This window comes from Gracilinanus agilis, chromosome 4 (assembly GCF_016433145.1).
Source record: "Gracilinanus agilis isolate LMUSP501 chromosome 4, AgileGrace, whole genome shotgun sequence".
Lineage (NCBI taxonomy): Eukaryota > Metazoa > Chordata > Mammalia > Didelphimorphia > Didelphidae > Gracilinanus > Gracilinanus agilis.
In genome coordinates, this window is record NC_058133.1 from 132,674,541 (window position 1) to 132,692,809 (window position 18,269).

The following is an 18,269-nucleotide window of genomic DNA, read 5'->3' on the forward strand; positions in this document are numbered from 1 at the left end:
CTTGTTTCTTTCCTTCTTCACTGCAATGCAGTTTCCTTCCTCATTTATTCTCCCATCAGAATATAAGTTCTTTGAGGGCAGGGACTGTTTTTGCTTTTTCTTTATATCCCCAGAATTAGCACAGTCTGACACATAGTAAGTTCCTATTCCTAATAAATATTTGTTGATTGTTTGGTAAAGTTACTAGTTTACCTCAAAATGTACTTCATGTTCTTAAGCATAATGATGAAAGTCCCTGAAGAAATGGGAAGGGGAAGCCCAGAAACCCAGCTAATCCTGCCGATCTTGAAGCCTCCTTGTGAAAAGGGCACAATTATATCTAAGATCATTTATCTTTTGTTAAAAAATCCTTGCCTTCCATTGTAGAATCAGTCTAAGGTAGAAGAGAATAAGGGATAAATAATGGGGATTGTGACTTGTTAGGAAGTGTCTGAGTTCAGATTTGAACACAGAACCTCCTGTCACCAAGCCTGCATCTCAATTCACTGCTGCCCCATCATTGGATCTTAGATTTAAAATTAGAAGAGACTTTAGCAATGCTGTTGGCCAGCCCCCTCATTTTATAATAAGAAATGAGTTCTCAAATCACTTTTTTTTTAAATAGGCAAATGGGGCTAAGTGACTTGCACAGTCACACAGCTAGGAAGTATCTATCCAGCTGCCCTCAAATCACTTTTTAAAGACAAATTCTCTTGCAGGAGGCAAACACACTATGCGAGCCTGTGTGGTGGAGTCCAGAACTAAGAGGCAGTATAGAAAGCCTGCCATCTAAAACATTCCTTTTTTAAATAATTTTTCTTACTCTAGACCTAGACAGATACATACATTTATTAAGCATTTACTATGTACTGGGTACTATGCTAGGTGCTAGCAGCATGAATACAATCAAGAAAAACGTGTTTGCCACAAAGGATTTCACATTTTAATAAGGAAACTTCTTCCACTGTCAGAGGTCTATAACTGATCCACAGCCTTTAAGTCAATGAGCATTTAATAAGGCAACAAGAATTTCTTAAGCATTTACCAAGCCCTGGAGATACAAACACAGGTAAAGAGATAGACCCTGACCTCAAAGAGCTTACATTCTACTAGGGGAAGACAATGCAGAAAGGGAACTGAAAATGAGAGGCAGGGCAATGTTGAAGTATGCCTCACTGGGTCATGGTGATGAAATCTGGACAGTTAGAAACAGAACCAGGGTAGGAATGCCTTTAAGCCATCCTGGATGTTCTTGTTCAGTCGTGTCCGACTCTTCATGACCCTATTCGGGGTTTTCTTGGCAGATATTCTAGAGCTGTTTGCCTTTTCCTTCTCTGGATCATTTGACATATGAAGAAACTGAAGCAAACAGGGTGAAGTGACTTGTCCAGGGTCACATAGCTAGTACAAGTCTGAGGCCCAATTTGAGCTTCAGTCTTCCTGACTCCAGGTCCCTCACTCTATGCCCTGAGTCATCTAGCTGCCCTTAGACCATCCCATGTCTCTTTGATTGGAGACGCCAGGGAGGAAATCACTAAAGGGAGAAGGATGTGGTGGAGGAACATCCTAGGGTGAGAAGACAGTTGAGTAAATGGCTATTCCAGGATGATGTGTCCCCAGCTGCTGAGGGAAACCCTAGGGCAAGACAGCGGCTAAGAGTTAAAATACAAAAAAAAAAAAAAAAAAGAAAGAAAGAAAGAAAGAAAAGAAAGAAAGAAAGAAAGAAAGAAAGAGAGAGAGAAAGAAAGAGAGAGAGAAAGAAAGAGGCTCTTAGAAAGGGGCTTAGGGCCCCCAGATGTTAAGTGACTTTCCAAGCCACTGTAGATGAGGGGCAGAACTTAAATCCAGGTCTGCCTGACTTTGAGCCAGGCCTCCTATCCACTATAGCCATGCTGACTCTCAATTTTCATGCATTATTCTTGCTCAATAGGAGACAAGCCCAGTTGTTTTTACATTGCTGAGGGAATCTAGATGCCATCCATCCATTCTAAATTTCATTGCCCCACGCAGAGCCTCAGTCACTGAATGTTTATTTATTTAGAACATATATATATATATATAACTGTAGGGAGGAAGGAAGGAAATGAGGGGAGGAAGGAAGGAAGGAAGGAAGGAAGGAAGGAAGGAAGGAAGGAAGGATGGATGGATGGATAGTTCTCTGGAAATTTACTGAAACTCTTCATTAGGACTTAGTTTATGAAGTATTCTCATCATTTTTTCTTGAGACTTCATTTATCCTCTCATTTCCCTATTTGAGAACAGAAAATGCATTTCCTACAAAGCATACTCGTCCTCATTTTTGTGAGCATGATATGTTTGATATAGCAGTGAAAAGAGAATTGCAAGGGCAGCTAGGTAGCCAGTGGATAGAGCACTAGACCTGGAGTAAGAAGGTCCTAGGTTCAAATCTGACCTCAGGCAGCTGGGTGACTCAATCGATTGAGAACCAGGCCTAGAGATGGGAGGTCCTGGGTTCAAATGTGACCTCAGACACTTCCTAGCTGTGTGACCCTGGGCAAGTCACTTAACCCCAATTGCCTAACCCTAATTGCCTAATCCTTGCCACTCTTCTATCTTAGAAATGATTCTAAGCCAGAGAGAGTAAGGATTTTTAAAAGAATGTAGACTGCAAGGAGGGAAACAAGATCCCATGATGTTGGTTCAAATTCTGGCTGTGCTTCATACTATCTATATGCCTTTTTACAAATCTCTTATCCCCCTCCCCAAGTCTCAGTTTTCTTATCTGCAAAATGGAGATCAAGTTCCCTGTACTGTCTCCCTCCGAGGTCTGTTGTGGGGATCAAAAGAGACGTCTGGAAAGTGCTTTGTAAACCATAGAACATTATGTAAGAGTTAGGAGGGAGAGAGAGAGGAAAAGCACACACCTAGACTGAACACATGTATTTTTCCTTTTGGAAAAGCCTCCGGAAGCAGCGACTCTGATGGCCGAGGCTGCCCTTCCCTTCCTCCCAGGCCAGGCTCCAGCCTCAGCCTGCACACACTGCTGCCCTTCATGCAGCATGAGCCTCAGGCTCCATCTTCAGCCCAGGAGGCAGAAGCTGGAATAATAGGAGAGCTCCCTGGAAAGTTACTGAGGCTCTCCCTGGGGCTGGAAGTCAGGGCACCCATTCATAAGACATGTTTTGCAGCAGCTCATCTTTAGGGAGTCCTTAGAGGAATCCCAAGGTGTGTCTCCTTCTTGCCCACATCCTGTCTGGATCTGTTTGTAGACAGCTTGTACACCACTGGGGTACACAGACGTGGCTTTCCTGGTGCCAGGAAAAGGAAGGGACCAAATAGAGATCTTACTCTTGTACTTGCTTCCCTGCTCAGAAACCTTCAATGGCTCTCAGTTTGCTTCTAAGAAAAAATTCCAACATCTCAGCCTGGTATTTAAAGCCCTGTCTAATAATCCTTACTCCCTGCAGTTTCTGAGCAAGTCACACTGGCCAGTGGTTACTCTGTTATCTTATATGCCAGCTCCTGCCCCTCTACCTTGGTATGTACTGCCTGTCTTAGAATCAATACTGTGCCATGAGAGTTAAGTGACTTGCCCAGGGTCACACAGCTAGAAAGCATCTTAGGCTCCATTTGAACCCAAAGACCTCCCATCTTCAAGTCTGGCTCTCTATCCACGGGGCTACCTAGCCGCCTCTACCTCCACCTCTTAGAATCTTGGCTTCTTTCACAACCCAGCTTCTGATGACTTTAACTGAGCCGCCCAATTGTTAACGCTTTCTTCCTCTTGAATTTATGGACTCACCTGTGCCTCTGTTTGCTTGAAGGAGGGGAAGGGAAGAGAAGGAAGGAGAGGGAGAGAAGACATCAGAGAGTCCTTGAGGGCAAGGTCTGTTTCATTTTTGGCCTTAGCCCAGGGCCTCACACAAAGTAAGAACATAGAGTAAAACCTGGTGACATGAATATGGAGCAGGGACTTTTTGTAGCCCTCACACCCAACACAGGACTCACACATAATGGAGCAGAACAAACTTGCTGGCTAAATTGAATTTTTAAAAATGAGAGTGGAGGCAGCTAGGCAGACACTTCCTAGCTGTATGACCCTGGGCAAGTCACTTAACCCCATTTGCCTGTCTTCTTCCTGCTCCTCTGCCTTGGAACCAATACTTAGAAATAGTTAGAAAACTTAGAAAACCAATACTTAGAATCAATATTGATTCTAAGACAGAAGGTAAGGGTTTAAAAAAAAAATGAGAATGGAACAGAAAACCTTCATGGAGAACCAAGCCCAGAAGGGTAAAAGCAATTAAGCCTTTACAAGGTCATAGTCCCAGTCATTCATATATTCATATATATATATATATGTTTATACACACGCACACACACCATACAACAACCTGTTCAGGCATATTTTTGTACAAAGAGGTCCTTTTCCCCTATTTTTGATCTCCTTGGGATACAGATCTGGCAGTGGTAGAAAGACCTGATTTTGAATCCTGACCAGCTGTTTGATCTTGGGCAAGTTATTTAATTTCACTTTTTAATTTTCACAATTTAAATTCACAAAATTCTTTTTTCTCATCAATAAAACAAGGGCTTTGGATTTGATGGCCTCTGAAGCCCCTTCCAGCTCTAAAGTCATGATACTCTTTGTATGAAGTGATGGCAGAGGGCGGAAGTATGAAGGTTGATAAGCTATAGTTTATAGTCCATGCTCAGCCTCAGAAAAACCTAGCCAGATGACTGTTCCCCCTACATACATCCACTATGTCCTGCATTCCCTGCTGTGGCCTCCTGGCCTTCAGGCCACTTCAATGATTAACTAGAAGGAAGGGAGAAGACCTGAAGCCATCAAGCTGGAATGGATGGATTATGACTGGGCTTCTTCCAGATCTCTGTGTGCACAGCATTGATGATGGAGGAGAGGCTCTGTAGCTGAGCTGGCAAATCTCAGCAAGAAAGCTTGGGCAGGTAGCCTGCCCCAGAGCACCACAGAGAAGGCCAGTCATTATCTTGTTGTTGTTCAGTTATTTTCAGTCATGTCCAACTCTTTGTGACCCCATTTGGGGTTTTCTTGGCAAAGATACTGGTGTAGTTTGCCATTTCCTTCTCCAAGCTATTACCTAGGACTACTAAAGTCTGTACAGGACCCAGGGCTATTGAATCTAAAGGCAAAATCAGTTCATTTAACTGAGCAACCTTGGCTCCTATAACAAGTCATTCATTGCAAGAGAATTGGCCATGTCTAAAACTGAACTCTTTCTCCAGTAACCCTCCCTTCTTAATTTTCCTATTATAGGCAAAGGGAAGGTAGGTACCTTTGGGAACTCTACCAATTTAGGTATACATGTCGCTCTTGAATTTTTATTTTCTAATACTTCATTGATGTCCTTTATATTCAAACTCTCAGATGAAAACTTTGCCACATATTTAACTGAAAAAATTAAGGCCATTCACCAGGAGCTTCCTCTTCTCTCATCTTCCTCAACTCACATCTCACATAGTGGCCTTCTGACCCTATCTCCTTCACTACTGTCTCACTAGAAGAGGCAGCCCTTCTCCTTACCAAGGCAATGTACAAATACATGTACAAATAATCCCATTCTATCCTGCCTTCTCCAACTTACTGCCCCTCTTCATTCATACTCTTTTATCTTCAGTCTTTCCTAGGCTACAGCTCGTGACCCTACTACCTGCAAACCTGTCATATCTCCTCTAATCCTTTAAAAAAAAAAAAAGACCCTCACTGAATGCATCTATCCCTGCTAGACTTCATCCTTTATCTCTCCTTCCTTTTGTGGTAAATTCCTTGAGAAGTCCTTCTACTTAGGTACTTTCGCTTCCTTCCCATTCACTGTCTTCTTAATTTTAGGCTTTTGGCTTCTGACTTCATCATTCAACCAAAAATGCTTTCTTGAAAGCTTTTGAAGAGCTTTTTTTGGTTGCCAAATTTAATTGCCTTTTCTCAGTCCTTTGACACTTTCTCTCCCCCTTTTCTCCTTGATACTCTAAGTTTTCAGGACACTATTTTCTCTTGATTTTCTTCTTATCTGTCTGACCTCTCCTCATTCTCTTTGCCATATCTTCATCTAAGTCACTCCTGCTAACCATCGGTGTCCCACAAGTCTCTCTGCCTTGAACCCGCTTATCTTCTTCCTCTATCCTACCATGCTGGATGATCTTATCAGTTCCATGGATTTATTTATCATCTATATGCTGATGATTCCCCAATCTCATTCCTAACTTCCAGACTCACATCTCCAACTACCTATTGGACATTTTAAACTCAACATGTCTAAAACTGAACTCTTTCTCCAGAAACCTTCCCTTCTTAATTTTCCTATTACCATCAAAGTTACCAGCACCTTCCCAATCATCAAATTTGAACATAGGTGCCATTCTCAACTCCTTCTTACCTCCCGTGTACAATATTTGTTGCCTAGTCCTGTCAGTCAATGAGAATGAATCCCAGAAACTGAAATCATTTTAGAAAGACATGTATTTGGCCATATGGTAGAAGGAAGCTGGAAGAAGACTCTTTGCAAGTCTCTGTAAGATTTACATTATGTTTGGGTTCTGAGAAGAATATCTGCACATTAAGGAATGTAGCAATTTAAGCTATTTAGTAGAGAGGGAAGTTTCTAAACTAGATCGATTGAGATGTATATATCAGTAAGAATGAACATTCAAGTTAAGGTCCCTTGAGTTTTAACCATAAATGTTTAAATTTGGGAAACCCTAGCATTGGAGGGACCTAAGACCTGGTTGGGATCTAGGCTTTCCCTACAATCATCAGGCTTTGCTGGGAGCCTCTCTTGAGGTCATCTTGTCTTAGACAATTTCTAGCTATATCCAGCTAGGTCAAACAATCTTAATAAATAAATAATATATAGCAATGACTAGATTATTAATAATATTAACAAATATAGTATATTGATTCTATTTTAATTATTGGCAAATATGATTTTTCTAAGCAGTATAATAAAATATTTCTCGACACTATGCTTTGCAATATTTCATTTTCTCCTCTCCCACCACCCTGGTGCAAGCTTTCGTTTCTTCCCTTCTGGACTATTACAGTAGCCTTCTGGCTGGTCTCTCTTCCCCATCTCCCCAACTCCAGTATATCCTCCACTCAGCTGCCAAACTGGATTTCCTAAAGCACCAATCTGACAATGTCATTCTCCTTCTCAACAAACTCCAGTGGCTCCCTGTCACCTTCAGGATGAAATATAAAGACTTCTTTCTGGCTTTTAAAGCTCTTCATACCTTTCCAGGATTCTTATACCTTACTCCCTTCTACCTTCTGTACAGTTCAGTGACATTCTCCTTCTTACTGTTCTTCAAGCATTCTCTATCTCATGATTTCATGGCTGTATTCCTCTCCTTCCTCATCTCTGTCTGCTAGCTTCCTTTGCTTCTGTCAACCTAAATTAAGGAGATGACAGCCAATATAGCAAAAATTATGAACTACTTAAGGCTAACCAACCCCAGCCTTTGATTGTTTTGTAAATACAGGTATCCCTTCCACAATGCCTTGAGATCTGGAAGATTGGAATAAAAAATTGGGGCCTTTCCTCCATACCAGAGAAATCTAATTTTTTTTCTTTTTCCTTTATGGAGTGTTTACAATACCTTGTTGTAAAATTTGGGTTAGATATTTGGTCTTAGGCTATATATAGGTCAGTGTTAGGATAAAACTACATTTCTAGCCTTTGTGTCATCTGTTGACTTGTGTTCTTTTCACAAACTTTAGCTTTTTGCTTATTTTAACTTTGAAAAAGCATTTATGTTTATGATATTAAAATATCATTATATTGATATTATACATGCATTTATATTATTTATTTAAAATTATTTATTAAAAATAATATTACAAATATATAACTAATTGTTAATTAATTATATAAATATTTTATCTATTTCTGAGTTTCTAAACTTTTTCTGTACTATCTGCTGGAATTTGCATGTCGTATACAGCTTCTAGAGAACTCCTCCATAATTCCTATTTAATTTCTTATGCCAACCTGTGATACATGCAAATCCTGATGGGGAAAGTCAAGATGAGGAAGGGATACCTGTACTTAACTCCGCCCTCCTGGGATCCTCATGAAACTCCTCAACTTTTAGTTGTTATGCAAAACAACTTGCCTGTCCAAACTCAGGATGCACCTGCCCACCCCCTACCAGCAGCCTGACCTTCCAAAAATTGTACACCTCTCCCTGTGTCCTAATCCTCTATAATGTCAAGGATTAACAGGCTTCTGATGGCTTTTGTGATATTTAGAACTGCCTTGGTACATCAGGATTTATCTGATAAAAACAATGATATATGCCCTAGACTCTGCTGTGCACCTATACATAAAGCATTTTAGACTTCCCTGAAAATCACTATGCTAAGCACTGGGGATAAGTAAGACAATCCCTGTTCTCAAAGGCTCCTTTTCTAATGGGGGAGACAATTTCAGCTGCCAGTTAGATGGAAAGGTCCCATGGTCCTTAGGGTGCCTCTTCTTTAATGTTATTTCCACTTATAAAAGCATATTGATTCCCAATGTTGAACCATTTGACAGCAGGCTGGAAGCACTGCCATTCCCAAAACTCTTGGAGATGTATCAGAAAAAATAGTCCAGCAGGAAAGAGATCAATACTACAGAGGCTCCTCAATCAGTCAATAAGTAAACAATCATAAAGCACTACTATGGGCCAGGCCCTGTGCTGAGTGCTAGACTAGACCATGATTTCCACCTTCTGGGTTACCCTGCCTTCTCTTTTATACCAGATTCTCCAGACTCATACACTTTTTTTTTAATTGATCAGGATGCCACCTGCTATTTGAGAAGGTTGTCTCAGTAGAATGATGGGAGAAAAACCAGATTGCAAAGAGATTGAGGAGTGAGTAGGTACTAAAGTAAAGCAGATTGCTCTTTAAAGAAGTTTGACCAGGAGAAGGAGGGGGAAGATGGTCCTTTAGCAGCAAGGGGTAGAAGGGTCAAGACAAGAGAAGGAAGCTTCTTTTGGGGTAGGGAAATGGAATAAGCATTAATGTAGTGCCTACTGTGTTCTAGGCACTGTTTACAAATATTTCATTTAACTTGAATTTGTAGACAAAATAAGAAAAGAATCATTTGAGAGGAAGAGGAAGATGATTGACAGAGAAGGACCTAGAGGAAGCAGGATGAGATGAGAGCCAGGGTACTAGGGGATGGGAGGTTTGCCTTGGCCAGGTGGCATTCCTTCCTATGAGACAGAAGGAAAGAATAAGAATATAGGTGAAGACTCAGAGAAGGGGAAATCACCTGATGAGAATGTGGGGTGAGGAGTAGAATTGGAAGATGAATAAAAGAGAAAATAGATTATTTGTTGAGAAAGATGTCCTCCATGTAGGATTGTGCCTTGAGTATTCTCTTGTCAGTAGATGAGGGGACAAGCAAGAAAGTGATGTGAAATGAAAGTTTAGCCTGATCCACTAAAGAATTCAGAATTATAAATCCACATCTTCACTGAGAGGCAGAGTAGTATATTGGGTAGGACTTTGGATCAGAAAGATAGGAGTTCCACTCTTGCCTCAGGTACTAACTTGCTTTCTTTGTGACCCTAGGCAACTCACTTGTCTTTATGGACCTCAGTGTCCTTAAAGTGAAGGGGTTAGACTTGGTGGCCTTTTAAGTTTCTTCCAGTTTGAAACTTATGATCCAATCTTCTATAAATTGGGGGGGGGGGTGCCCATAAAAATAATAGATAGCATTTACATAGTACTTTAAGGTTTGCAAAGTGTTTTATAAATATTTTGTTTGATCCTATTTTTATTCCCATTACAACTAATAAGTGTCTGAGACTGGATTTGAGCTCTAGTCTTCCCCACTTCAGGTCCATGCTCTATCCTCTGTACCACCTACCTGCCTAATACCTTCCTTACAGGGTTATTGTAAGAGTCAAATGAGCTAATGTGTGTATGTAAAAGTCTTTATTTAGGAGCCTTAAAATGTTATATAAATGTCAGCTATTACTATCTAACTAGGATCTGGTTACTATGAAAACTCACTTGAGCAGATCCCAAATAGAGGTCAGCAGAGAAATGACAGCCGTCTGCTTTGGAATGTTTGGTGGGCTAGGGGGAAGGAAGGAAGGAGGCAGCACAGCTAGGTCCCAAGTAGAGTAAATAACAATCCCCTGAACTGGTCCCATGTGCTCAGATTCCAATTTTTTGAAGTTACAGTAAAGGAAAATGTGGCCACTGGTTCCACCCCAGTGGCAATAAGCCCTGTGATGGTGAATAGTATGACCAGACCACTTCTAGAGGTTCCTTGTTCACACTAATAGGGGTTTGGATGGAATAAAACTTTCAGACACTGTAGAGGAAATTACAATTATTTAGACATATTTAAAAGCCAGAGGCTTCAGAAGAGTCTGGAATGTGTCCTTATCTATAAAATGGACATAAAATACTTACGGCCAGCCTCCTGCTTGGTGGTTGGAGAAGTGTCTTAGTGATAAGTTGGAATGGAGCCCAGACTATTCTCCTGATACATGAATTACTTACATTACCCTGAATAGTTCATGTACTTCAGAATTTCATGAAACAGTGGGTATCACGTTAAGAAACAATATGGGATTTATGGAAGGAGCCAACTAGCACTCCTTGAAGAAATTTCCCTTGAAGAAATATGCTGTGATCAAAAGGATCATTTTTGTGATGTGGTGAAAAGAGCATTGGATTACAGATTGGGAGACCTGTGTTCTAGACCCATCTTGGCCACTGCCTAGCCAGGTGACTTTCCCTCTCTGAGCCTCAATGTCCTCGAGCTGGACTGGATGGTCTCTGAAATACCTTCTAGCCCTGACATTCAAGATTTCTTGTGTCTGACAAGAGAATGCTGGGATGCCTGGAACAGTAGATGAAAGGAAGAAAAGTAAACAGTGAGATAATAACATCTAAGCCAGCTAAATTGAGTGGGTGAGGAAAGTAAGACTCCCAACCAAAGAGTGGGCAGGAAGGATGCTCCTGAGACAGCAGAAAACAAAACCTTCCATCATGTCCCAAAGGTAATTTCAGGGTAGTAAGAACAGCAGACAGGCCTGGCTAGTGAGCAGCAGTTAGAGGGAGGATGATTCCTTCAGAGATAGATGCCAATTATGCTGCTTAGTGTAGAAAGGACTGTGAATCAAATGAATAATTCCTTAAATTTCAAGGGTAGACAATGTCCTCACCAAACTAAATATGAAAGTCTGTGGTTCATTCTATTGAAAATATGTGTGTGGCCTCATACTTCCTAGCTATTGACCCTGAGCAAGTCTCTTAACCCCCATTGCCTACCTTTTACCATTCTTCTGTCTTAGAACCAATAATACATAGCATTAATTCTAAAATGGAAAGGAAGAATTTAAAATATATATGTGTGTGTGAATAGGAAAAGACTTGTATGAACTGATGCAAAGTGAAATGAACAGAACCAGAAAAAACATTATACACAGAAACAGTAATATTTTATGATGATCACATGAATTATTTAGCTATTCTCAGAAATACAATGATCCAAGGCAATTCTAAAGAACTTATGAAAAATCCTATCCACCTCCAGAGAAAGAACTGATGGAATCTAAATGCAGATTGAAGCTTTTTTTTTTTACTTTATTCCTTTTTTTTTGGTCTGCATTTTATTTTTCAACATGGCTAACTTGGAAATGTTTTGCATGATGGCACATGAATAATTTATATCAAAGTGCTTGTCTTCTATAAAGGACAGGGGAGAAAAGAGAGGGAGAGAATTCAGAACTCAATTTTAAGGAAAATGAAATGTTAAAAATTTTCATTTGCATGTAATTGAGGAAAAAAATTAAAATTGAATTATGTGTCAAGAATGCAGAGAGGTATTGTAGAGAACAGTGGATGAAAAGCTGGCCTTGGAGCCAAGAAGACCTAGATTCAAGGTCTTCCTCTGATGCCTCCTGGCTGTGTGACTCTGGGCAAATCACTAAACCTCTTAAAGGCCTATGGAACTTTCCAAGAGTTTAAATTGCAGAGAAGGTACTGACTTGTATCAGGAGAAGGAATTTCCCCAACTGGGAGTTTCCTGTACCAATGAAAGCACGTCTGGTCTCCACCTCTATCCCCTGTGTGCTAAGGCAATATTATGACAAAGACAAAGATGAAATGACTCCTGCTCTCAAGGAGCTTACCTGTCAAGACTCTCATCTAGACCTTCTTAGCTTTTCTCTCTACACTTTCTTACCTGGTGTCTTATTTGCTTCCATCATGAAGATGACTCTGAAATCTAGCACAGTTCCCTTTGCTGAATTCCTGTCCCAAGTCTCTTGTCTATCTATTGAAATCTCCATTGGCACCTCCCACTAGTAGTTCAAACTCAACATCTTCCCCACTAAATCTAAATAATTCAAAATTCCAAACAACCTTATTTCTATTGCTGGCACTACTATGCTCCTAGTCATCCAGGTCTGAAACTTGGGAATGAACTATGACTCCTTCTTTCTCACTCCCAGTTATTTGGCCAGTGCTATTAATTCCTTCTCATCCATCCTCTTTATTTTCACTCACTCTGCCCTCATCCTGTTATGTCATGTCCCTCTCACTTCTTGCTTAGATTGTTATATTAATCATCTAATTGTACTTCCTCACTCTAGACCCACCCCTCTGCAATTCATCTTTTATAAAAAAAGGCTTAAATAATCTCATGATGTCACTCCTTTGCTCAGAAACCTCTAGTGGTTCCCTATTCCTCTAGAACAAAATACAACTCCCTCCTCCTTAACTTCATATTACTTGCCCTTCTATGTTCTAGCCAAATTGAACTACTGACTGTTCTAAAAGCTCCACATCCCCCAATCTGCTTCCATAAACTCAGGTCTTGCCCCATGTCTATGTGCCTCATGGCCCAAAGGCACCCCAAGGACACTGAGCTTACATGGACCAGGTCTGTTACTGGGTTCCTTAGTGACTACAAGGTCAGGACCTCTCTTAGGCTCTGACCCCATCTCTAAAATAAAATTTAGTATATCTTATGGTGAGAGTTTTCTCATTCTTGGGTAACTCCTGTAGAAGTACCGCAAAGAAAATGTGGGTCTCAGGTAGGGTATAGCTTTTATTTCTTCAACTCCAGAACCTGTAGAAGACATAACAATGAACTGCTGGGTATGCCTGAACAAATAGAAAATATAATAAAATATAAAATATTTAAATAGCTCATTATACTCATTAAGAAATTGGGTAGTATTGGGTCTAGTATTAGAGAAAACCTGAGTTCAAATCCTCAGATACTTATTTAACTTCTGTCTCTCTTTTCTTATCAGTAAAATGGGGATAATAATAATAGCACCGGAACAAATGAGATAATATTGGCAAAGCACTTAGCACAGTGTCTGGCATATAGCAGGTCCCTAGTAATCAGTCCTTGTTTCTCGCCTTCTTTCTTAACTTTCTAAACTGCCCCCAGAAGGTAAAAATATTCTCTATTAATTTAAAAAAATATTTCCTATTTATTACAGTCCTGCATCTTCAGAGCAAATCATAAGAATGTTCTGGAGGGTTAACAAAGGCCAGATCTCCTGTCTCTTAATGGCATGGCTTTAGTTCTCTCATTATAGATTCTTCCCATTAGATATCCACTTCCCAGTATGAGAAAATCTCCCTGCCTAGGTGACCAGAGCTCAACTCTGGAAATCAGGAACTTCCTGTCTGTGGAACCCTCAGACTCTTGAATTTAGGATTTTCTCTGATTTAACCCCCAAGGCCAACCTCAAGCTCAAATGGGCAAACATTCCATTTGTCCATTTGTCATTGCCATGTGCTTCTCCTTTATGTCATTTTCTTCTGGTGAGGAGCATGAAGAGAAGAATCTCCTCTATCCTCCATAATTGCTGCAGGCAAGAGGAAAAGAGGTTGTATTGGGTTTTTTTTTTTTTAAGTGGAATTATTTAATAGCGCATTCTATGAAACCACAAGAAGGCTGATTCTTCTGATAAAATTCTGACCAATAGTTGTTTGATGAATGTGTTTCACAGTGTATTGAATTCTTCCTCTACTTACTGGTTTGTTTATTTAGGTTTCTTCGTTTAATCTAACAAACAAGGGATACAATGAAAAGAGTAGACTCTGGAGTTAAAGGGCCCAAGTTCAAATGTCACTTCTGACATTTACTGTCTGTGTGATCTAGGGCAAGTCACTTATCCTCCTTTGGCCTCAATTTCTTCATCTGCAAAATGAGATGTTGGACCAGATGCTCTCTGTGGTTCCTGCTTGCTCTAAATCTTTGATTCTATAAATCCTGTAGTAGATTAAGAAGAGGGGCACCCCTCTCTGAACACAGTAGCTCCTTGGGGTCCCCACACTATGAAAGGTCATTATTTATACCGAAATGTATGATGTAAAGCTCTGGGGGAGCTTGGGGCAGTGGCCCTTTCTATTTAGTGATAATCTGCCCCTGGATACAACTTTTTAAATCAGTAAACATTCATTTTTTCCCTCTTCCATCTCTTCACTCTCCACTGAAAACAAAAACAAAACCCTTGTAACAAATATGCAAAGTCAGAACAAATCTTAGTAATTCTTCAAACCACTTCCAGCTTCTCCTGCCTTGAACTAGATTCATGCACATAAAGAATGTTCTCCTCCATCCCCCTCAGGTGGCACCTGGGCAACCACTGACTGCCACATTTTTCTAGACTGTTTTAAAAGTGAATTGAGAAAGTGACCTTGCAGGCCGAGCAACACAACTCCTTTCCTAGGGAGATTAAATTGTCCCCTCAATTGCCTTTATTTCTGGCCTCTCCATCTCCAAATGGGATTGACTCCTCAAATAGGAATGCATGAAAACATAAGCGATATCCTCTCCCTTACCTTCAGAAACTCTTGGGAGGATTACATTCTCTAGCCTAATTAGATGGGCTTTCTGCCTCTTGGGACAGGAGAAGCTCCATTCATGATTATCATTGCTTTACATAATGGCATCACTGTCTTCTATAAAGCTTGGGAAATCTCATGGCTCAAAGATTTAAAGCTCAAAGATTTAAAGCTAGAGGGGCCTTTCAAGAGCGTCAAGTCCAACTCCCTCATTTTACAGATGAGAAAAAACTAAGGCATAAGTGACTTACCCGGGGTCCAACATAGTAAGTATCCGAGGTGGGGTTTAAACAAAGGTCTTCCTAACTCCAAGTCTGGTACTCTATCCACTTTGCTTCCTTGCTGCCAGGGCCTCATGTGTGACCATTCCTAGGACCTTTAATTCCAAGTATATAGAACCACATGTCATTGTCTGTCACCCTTCTACCCACTCCACCCCTGTGCCTCTGCAAGCTCAAGCCAAGCTTTCTTTCAACATTCTTATATAAAATCTGAGACAGAAGGTAAGGGAAGAAAAAGAAGAAAGACAGAGAGAGAGAGAAAGAGAGAAAGACAGAGAGAGAGAGAGACAGGGGGATGGGGAGGGATGGAGGGAAGAGAAATATATTTATCAATTTAGAAAAAAACAGAAACAAGTTCACAGACTCCAGGTTAAAAACTCCTGATCTAATCCAACTCCTCATTTGACAAATGACAACTCTGAGACTCAGAGAAAAGAATTGACTTACCCAAGATCACACAAGAATTAAAGTGAAGAATCAGGGGTTGATCTGGAGACAGTTTTCATAGGAGCTTTCTTACCACATAGAGCTGGGAGGAATCTTAGAGATCATCCAACCCAGCACCCCTCTTATTCTATAAATGAGGTAAACTGAGGCCCAGAATCATACTACTAAGTAATCATACTAACAGTCAGAAAACTTGACAGTCCCAAATAATCACATTGACAAGAATTCCTTGGGCTTTGTTCACAGGTGACTGCTGGTTGCTGGCAGCCATCGCCTCTCTCACCCTGAATGAAGAAATCCTGGCCAGGGTGGTCCCTAAAAACCAAAGCTTCCAGGACAACTATGCTGGGATCTTCCATTTTCAGGTAACTTCAGAACTGACCCCTAGGCCTCTCATCAGTGGTGCTATATCACCCGGAGGGGCAGGAGGTTAAATAGAATTCATCAGTGTCTGGTGTTACCAGTCTAGACCTATAGCCCTGATTCTACTAGGAAGGCTAGGGGAAGCATTCTTATTTGGGTTTAATAAGGTGAGCTGTCCAAAGGCAGTGTAACTCAATAGATAGAAAATGTGCCTTGGAGAAGGATACTCAGAACCCTCAGAGCTAGAAGGCTCCCTTGTGACTCATGATGGCAATGTCAAACTCAAATAAAAATGGGGACCTCTAAAATGCCCAGATTTAAGGCTATATATTGACTTAGAAAACCACATTTTAACAAGATCTGTGTTTTACTGTATTTTCATAATTTGTTAAATATTTCTCAACATTTTAATCTGGCTCAAAGCACTTGGAAATGTTTTATGGGACCTCTTGCTCAAAGCAACTCTCTTAAGACTATATGTTGCAATGATACTTTGAGAATTTTCTCATCTAGAAGTTCCTCATGCCAAAGAAATCCCAGGTCCAGTCCCAGTCACTATTAGGAGATGGCACAGGTTCATTTGACTATCAAACGGCCCCTCAGAGATCCTACAAAGAGGTAGAAATGACCTTAAGGAGATGGGAGATAAATGAGGAGCTAAAATGAATCAATTCCTAAGATTTTTTTCAAAAGGTCTGTAATGACTATCATTTTCTCCTCCCATTTTCCCCTTCTGTACTGACTAATGAGAAACTCCTTAAATTAAGCTAAAGGTACAGAGGTGGGGTGGCACAGAGACATGGGGAAAATGAGCTGTTTCTACTCTCAGAGTTGCCTGTTGGCAGGACAAGTAGTAGAAAGGGAGAACTGGTGTCTTCCCTTTACCAAGCAATAGGGAGATAGTCTTATCAAGGAAGAATGAAAGCCCTCTCCCATGGCCCTAACCATAGAGGGCTGGGATGGGACTCTCAGGGAGGCTCCAGGGCTGCAAAGCCAAGACCCCGGCTCCAAGAGTGCCCCTCGCCCGGGTTCCAGCCCAGCCATCCTGGCAGCTCCCATTCTCACAAATGACAGGACACTCTTCCTTGCAGTTCTGGCAGTATGGCGAATGGGTTGATGTGGTGGTGGATGACAGGCTGCCCACAAAGAATGATGAGCTGCTTTTTGTCCACTCGGCCGAGGGAAGCGAATTCTGGAGTGCCCTCCTGGAGAAAGCCTATGCCAAGTGAGTAACTCTCCCCCTGCCTGGGGGCTTGGGAGCATGGGCACTGCCAAACTTATGATGACACAGAAAATGCCGTGTTTGTTCACATAGGAGAAGTACTTTGGCCACTTCCTATTTCTTTGATGACCAGGGAAGGCTCCTGTCCCTATGTCTGGGCTTCTTATTCTGAAAGGGGACCCCCCAGATTGGCTCTCACCAGAAAGATCTCCTTCTGATCACTCTCACTTCCATCCTAGCTCTTGACATCCTTTGGAGTTGTAGAATAGATAACACCACCTCATCTTTCAATTACATTTTTAAGAGGTAGCCAGGTAGTAGAGTGGATAGAGGGTTGGACCTGAAGTAAGGGACACTCATCTTCCTGGGTTCAAATCTGGCCTCAGTCTGGGCAAGTCACTTTACCTTGTCTGCTTCAGTTTCTTCATCTGTAAAATGAGCTGAAGAAGGAAATGGCAAACCACTCTCTAGTATTTTTACCAAAACCCCAATGATGCCACAATGAAATGACTGAATTACATCTGGAATTAAATATAAACTCCTCTTTTTGACTTTGAGAGGCAGCTGTGGGTTAGTGGTTAGAGCACCAGGCCTGGAGTCAGGAAGACCTGAGTTCAAATCCAACGTCAGATACTTAATAGCTTGTGTAACTGGGTGAGTCACTCAACTTCTGGCTGTCTTAGTTTCCTTATCTGTAACATGGAGGTAATAATAGCACCTCCCTCCCAGGGCAATTAGGAGGCTAGAAGGATGGATTTAGAAGGTGCTTTGCCAACTTTAGAGCAGCCCCAGGAATGGAAGTGATCATTTTTCTCTTTACACAGGGTCAATGGATGTTACGAAGCTCTCTCAGGAGGTGCCACCACCGAGGGCTTTGAGGACTTCACTGGTGGGATAGCTGAGTGGTACGATCTGAAGAAAGCACCCGACAACTTGTTTACCATCATCCAGAAGGCCCTGCAGAAGGGTTCTCTCCTCGGCTGTTCCATTGATGTGAGAGTCTATCCCTCCCCCCTCTATTTACCTCAGACCCCCCCCCCAGGGTGCTGAGAGGAGCCCCTTTTCCTCCCCCCTTCTCTCTCTCTCCTCTTGGACACCCCCCAGGTGAGAGCCCACTTCAGGTGTGGTTCACATTGTTGTCTCCTACCTGGAATTGCTTGGC

The 18,269-nt window shown here is 41.3% G+C and overlaps 1 protein-coding gene across 2 annotated transcripts in view; it reads left to right on the top strand.

Moving 5' to 3' along the window:
- The window catches only part of CAPN2 (calpain 2), a 94,836-nt gene that overhangs the window by 31,476 nt on the left and 45,091 nt on the right, over window positions 1-18,269 (top strand). For both annotated transcript variants that reach the window (XM_044672749.1, XM_044672748.1), the window contains exons 3-5: window positions 15,769-15,887; window positions 16,977-17,110; window positions 17,932-18,100. In XM_044672749.1, coding sequence (XP_044528684.1) covers window positions 15,769-15,887; window positions 16,977-17,110; window positions 17,932-18,100 — 422 coding nt within the window. The remainder of the gene's footprint in view (window positions 1-15,768; window positions 15,888-16,976; window positions 17,111-17,931; window positions 18,101-18,269) is intronic.